The sequence below is a fragment of the Lolium perenne genome, chromosome 3 (assembly GCF_019359855.2).
Source record: "Lolium perenne isolate Kyuss_39 chromosome 3, Kyuss_2.0, whole genome shotgun sequence".
In the NCBI taxonomy this organism is placed as follows: domain Eukaryota; kingdom Viridiplantae; phylum Streptophyta; class Magnoliopsida; order Poales; family Poaceae; genus Lolium; species Lolium perenne.
In genome coordinates this window covers 220,821,839-220,828,114 of record NC_067246.2, presented here as the reverse complement: position 1 = coordinate 220,828,114, position 6,276 = coordinate 220,821,839, and the positions used below count along the sequence as shown (strand labels likewise).

General features: G+C 42.5%; 1 protein-coding gene across 1 annotated transcript; it reads right to left on the bottom strand.

Moving 5' to 3' along the window:
• Window positions 1–3,238: 3,238 nt before the first annotated feature.
• LOC127338541 (uncharacterized) lies at window positions 3,239–4,206 on the bottom strand. Its single transcript, XM_051364611.2, has one exon. The coding sequence runs from the start codon at window positions 4,197–4,199 to the stop codon at window positions 3,339–3,341; it is 861 nt and encodes a 286-aa protein (XP_051220571.1). The 5' UTR covers window positions 4,200–4,206; the 3' UTR covers window positions 3,239–3,338.
• Window positions 4,207–6,276: the final 2,070 nt, after the last annotated feature.

Here is a 6,276-nt window from a genome sequence, read left to right as displayed (position 1 = left end):
ACATGCAACAACCTAATATAAGAATATTCTTGGGAAAGGTAACAATTCCTCTTTATAGTTAGACCTAGATTTGTGGTTAGACGATGAAAACCTTTCAGTTCTTGAAAATCTTTGAGTTATGTAAACCTCTTGACGAGGGGGAAATTTGAGATGCCATTTTTCAAATGGAACGAAACAAAGTAGCAGGGTCTGATGGTCTCTCTCCTGAATTCTCTCAAAACTATTGGCAAGTGATCAAGTATGATTTGGTGAATTTTTTGAGGAATTGCATGCATGTAAGTTAGATCTTACAAGAATATATAATGGGATTATTACTCTCATCCCTAAAAACAAAGGCCCAGATGTGATCCATTTGTTTCGACCTATTTGCCTGTTGAATGTTTTCTTTACGATATATTCTAAGGTATTGTATATTCATTTCGATCATGCAATTCATAATGTTGTACTATCTTGTCAAAATTTCTTTATTAAGGGTAGAAATATTATGAACAAGATTATGTATTTACATGAACTCTTGCATGAGCCTAGAATTAAAAAGCAACATGGAGTGGTTTTTAAAATTGTTTTTGAAAAAACCTATGATAAACTAAATTTGAATTTCTTGTTCAAGTGTTTGGAACTCAGTGGGTTTAGTGAAATTTGGTGTGGCTGGATGAAAAATGAAGTGGTTGGGGGTAGTTTATGTGTAAGAATTAATAACTCTTTAGGGGTTATTTTGGAACTTTCAAGGGTGTGAGACAAGGAGATCCAATATCTCTTTCCTTGTTTAATGCAACTGGGGATATTATAGCAAAAATGTCCAAGAAGGCCAAAAACAGTGGTTTGATTAAAGGGTTGGTCCCACAGTAGTTGATAACAGGATTTGTATCTTACAACATGTTGATGATAGGATAGTTATGTTTCAAGATAGCTTTGATATGGCTATAAATGTTAAAATTCTTCTATATCTATTTGAGGAGGTTGAAAATTAATTTGGACAAAAATGAAGTGATGCTAGTTCTGGAAGACAGTATAAAATTGGAACATTATGCTGAAATTTTAAACTGTCAATTAGGCAGTGACATATCTAGGTGCTCCTATCATTTGTTCTATAATTAGGATTAAATATTTAAAATTTATTGAATAAAGGAGTTCAAAACACCTTGATGGGTGGCAAGGGGGTCCATTCTTTGGCTGGTAGGAAAATTTTAATTGACTCTTCTTTGAATGGAATGTGTACTTACTACATGTCTTCAATTAAATTTCCTATAACTTTTTGTGAGAAGCTTTTGAAAATTTAGACATGGTTTTCTTCCAATGTGGCCATTTTATCAGGAAATTGTAGGCCAAGGGATATAGGGGTTGGGAATTAAAAGTCATGATAAAATGAACATTTTCTTATTTTGTAAATGGTGGTGGAAGTTGGAAAACAATGTGGGGTCATGGCAAGAAATCATACAAGCAAAGTATGTTCATAATAGACAAACTGCTCTAATTCATCACAGGCAAACTAATTCTACTTGTTGGGCTGATCTTTTGAAAGTTAAACATTTTTATCTCGAGAATAAACATATGAGAGTTGGTAATGGGGAAGCTACTAGTTTGTAGGATGATTCTTGGTGCACATATGCACCCCTTAGGAAATTATACCCCACATTATATGAAAATTTTAATGAGAAAAAACTTTCAGTCTCAGATGCAAATGTTTTGAGTTCACATTTCACATTTAGAAGATTGTCAAATGGGGAACAATAACAAAAGTTAAGGAGAATCATGGATAAAATCAAAACTTGTCCCCTTGGTGGAGATAAGGATAAACCAATTTGAAACTTAACCAAATTTGGGTTGTTTACTATTAAATCTCTGCATAATACACTTCATGATCATTTGAGGAAAATAAGCTTTAAGTGTCTCTGGAAGGGAAAAAATCCCACAAAAAATTAGGATCTAGCTTTGGTTAATTTGGCACAATGAAACTACAACAAAAGATAGCATGAAGAAGAAAGGGTGCCAAGGAGATATTAAATGTAGGTTCTATGATGAACCTAAGGCTATTCACCATCTCTTTTTTACTTGTTCTGCCAAATACATGTGGAGTATAGTGAGCAAAACAATTGGAGCTTCTAATAGATCTGGGAATTTTTCATAATACTTTGCATGGATTGGTAGATTTTATCCTGTTAAGACTAAGTTGCATGTGGTGGGTGTGGCAGCTCTGTGCTGAGCATTATGGAAACTGAGAAATAGAGCCTATTTCGAAGGCAAATTGATTAGAAACCCTATTGGTATTACTTATTATGTGCGTTCCTTTTGGAGATACTGGACTAGTTTGCAACTAGGTGTTGACGAAGAGGATCTTATGGAAGGTGCTCTGGCTCTCCAGATACACGCAATCTCGGTTCAAGCATCTTCTTCATCCCGAATGGTGATGCAGATTGAAGACATTTCAGACTCAGCAACTGATCAAAATGGTGATAGTCGGTCTCAACACGAGACGTGCAAATGCTGCCTATTTTTGTTCAAAACTTGTGAAGATGTTTTAAAGTTTGGATGTTGGACTTGGCATTTGTGCAGTATGTAGTTGTTTCAGGTGTTTGATCACTTTGGGTACTGTTCTACCTCCTAAATCTTTGCAGATGGTTGTTTGAAGTTTATTGTACCTCCTAAATCTTTGCTTATGGTTGTTTGAAGTTTAGTGTCGAAACATGGGATATGTTGTTGATGCTCTGGGTGTGCTCTAAGCAGTTGGTCTTGCTTGGTTCACGCGAAAAAGGACAGCTTGTTAGTTTGTTGAGGGAGATCTTATTCTTTTGGTTGTGTTTTTCCTTTCTTTCTTTATTTTCATTTGGATGTCACCTATTTCTTTTTGGAGTAGGTTCTGTAAAAAAGTATTTCGTTCCATTATATTGATAGTGAAACCCGGAGGCATGCTCCTTATGGAATTTTTTTTTAACTTCCATCAGAAAACACAAGTAAGTCCTAGATACGCAACCAACTAAATTATCCTATAATCTACATAAGAACCAAATCCGTCAGTAATATATATCCTAAATAAATGGAGTAAATCGACTTAGATTTGTTTATGTCTAACTCGACATAAGAAAAACTCAGATGTACTATCTCCGAAATAGTCACCTGCATGAAGACATTGCAGTGAACGGGGAACATAATTAATCTTTTTCAGCAAAATTCATAAATAATACTCCCTAGGTATTGTACTTTCCTCAACTTAAATCAATGGAAATAGATCTTTCCTCTTCATCAGGCTTAGGTCATCCCTAGGAATTACCGGACAGACACACAACAAAGCACCACACATCGATCAAACTCCATCTGCGCGCAGCGGTGGTAATATGAGATCAGGTGTGCAGGAAGCCAATACCTACGGGGACGGTATCATCGAAGGGCCCCTGCGGCTCGAGCTGCTTGCACATCTCCAGGTAGGCGTAGTAGAGGACCCGGTTCTTGGCGCCGGTGCGGTGGCGGCCGGTGTTCTTGCAGAAGTACTTGAGCTGCTCCAGCGTGCAGCATCCCAGCATCTGGCCCAGCAGGAGGAAGAGCCAGTTGATCTGGCCCTTGTCGGCGGGGATCGCCGGCCACAGGCAGCGGCTCTGCCCGCAGGCGACGCAGTCGGGGAGCACGGATGCCATCCACGCCTCCGGGGCGCGGTCGTCGAACGAGTGGCGGTTGGCGGCGATGAACTCGCGCACCTCCCGGAACTTGGCCTCCAGGTCGAACGCCACGGTGGCCTTGCGGCTGCAGCGCTTGCACCGGGCCTCGCCCTCGACGGTCGTGATGCCCCGCCGCAGCAGGCTCTCCAGGGTGTCGTGCCGCGCGGGCTGCGTCGTCGCCCACGGGAACGGCGGCGGCGGCGTCCCGTTCCCGTCCGCGAGGCTGAGGAAGTTGTTGTCGGGTTGCGGCTCGCTGCTTCGGCGGCGCTGGCTGGGGGCGGAGTCGTCGGACCGCGGCTCGCTGCTGCTTCGGCGGCGCTGGCTGGGGGTGGAGTTGTTGAGACGGCGGCGGGTGGCGCGCGTGGGCGGGGAAGGAGGAGGCGGAGAGGGACGCGGCGGCCTCGGCGGCGGGGTGGGAGCGGCGGCGTAGATGGATCCGAGGGTCAGGGCGAGGGGGTCGTTGTCGTTGTCGACGACGGCGTCACGGACGACCATCGGGGCTTGCCCGTCCATTCCCACCAACGCGCCTCCCGCCGCTGCCGCCGCCATTTGCCAGTACTACAACTACTGCTAGCGTGCTTGCTGCCGCGAGAACGGCGATGGGGGTTTATGGCTTGGCTTTATGCAGGAGGAGCGTACTCCTAATCTGACCTTTCTAACAACAACCAGGCGAATCTTTTGGACATGCATGACATGATACGATTGTTTTCCGACCATTTCTCTCTCTTATCTCCCCTTTTAATCCGATCCTTCTCTAACAACAAAGGCATCATCAGTTTATCTCGACAGGACGAAGAACGCGGCCCCTTTGCTTACCACATTTCCTCCCTTACATCACGGAGGGCCGTCCTCGCTGTGAGACTGTGGCTGGGCCTGATGATACGATGCCCCACCTGTCAGTTAGATACGGGTACGGACGCCGCGTTAGCTAGGATTGTTTCCTCTTGTCGTCACGTCCCTGATGTTAGACCGACCCCACTAGCATGCAATGCATGTCTCGCTAATTATCCCGTGTATCTCTGCCTACCTTTCTGTTAGCCGGCTGCTGCGGTGATGCTCAAAATCCAAGATCTCTTTCTTACAACAGACTCGTTAAGACGTGCCGTGTTTTGCGTTTGGCGTTGGTTAGCTCTCACCAACACACTTGTCAAGGGGATGTCAATGCCGCGTCAGCGTTTTGGTAGCAAACATGACCAGATCCTATAGGCCCTCCTCGCTTATATTCAATATTTTGGAACAAAACCAGATGGGGTAAAACTTTACAAGCATTGCCAACATTCAAACTTACCTGGGTTTCAAAAAGTCCGGTCAACATTGGTGCCAACTATATCCGTCTTTTCTAAAGTCTGCGAAGCCGAGAAGACAAGTGGTGAAATGTCATGAGAAATTAAGATTATTAGAGAGTATCCAAAGTCCAAACAAGAAACAGTACAAAATGGGTTCTAGAGTTTTCGTCCCAAACCATGATTGTCTATAACCATGATCTTACAAGAAAATTTAATAACATCACTTCTCCTAAAAAATCCTTATAAAACCCGTTTTCTAAAAACTGATCGCTAGTCTTCGACCATCCAAACAACCACAAAAGGTCACCAAGGTGACTTCAAAGCATTCCTTAGATATAGCTAGACTGCCAAGCTCTAATATCGGTTTAACACATTTGATTAGGGGTGGATCTGCACCCAGGGAAGCACGTTCTGCAGCCCTGGGCTTAGCCCCAAAAATGTACTAAATTTACTTTAAATTTTAGGAAATATTCATGTAAAATAGTATCCCAATGCTTACACACACGAGAAAGCCATGGGCGTGGCCCATTTCTAGGTCCGCCCCTGCATTTGATAGTAGTGACCAATTCTTGTAAGAACCCTATACGCAATTTACAAGAATCCTTATTGGTAAAACTAAAGTTTGGACACAAATCAAATGGGAAAACTAACAAAGCATTGCCAAAATACAGATGTGGCTGAAAATCAATTAAGGAAACCACCCTCTACATTAGTGCCAGCTATATTCATCTTTCCAAACGAGGTCACCCAAGTGTCCTGAGAAGACTCGCTAGTCCAATATTGGCTTAACACATTGCACTATAGGTCCTAGTTCTTTCTTAGAAAGAAAAGCAATAGGAAATTTACAACAATACTAATGTCAATACTATATTTTGGACCTATACCTAGTGGGGAAAGTAATAAAACTTGCCAAAATCTAAAATGTGGATGCAAACTAAACAAATCCAGCCACCCTCTGCGTCAGTGCCAGCTAGATTCACTTGTTGCCAATGGTCACCAAGGTACCGTGAGAAGACTTGCTTAGGTATTCGGTGAACATGCCATGTCCAATATTAGCTTAACACATTTGACTATAGTTCCTGGTTCTTTCTTAGAAAGAAAATCAATAGGCAATTTACAACAATACTAATGTCAATACTACATTTTGGATCTTTTACCTAGTGGGGAAACTTGTAAAACTTGCCAAAATCTAAAATGTGACTGCAAACCAAACAAATCCAACCACCCTATGTGCGTCAGTGTCAGTTATATTCACTTCTTGCCAATAGTCGGCAAGGATCCGTGCGAAGACTTGCTTAGGTATTGGGAGGGCAGGTGATGTCCAATATTGGCTTAACACA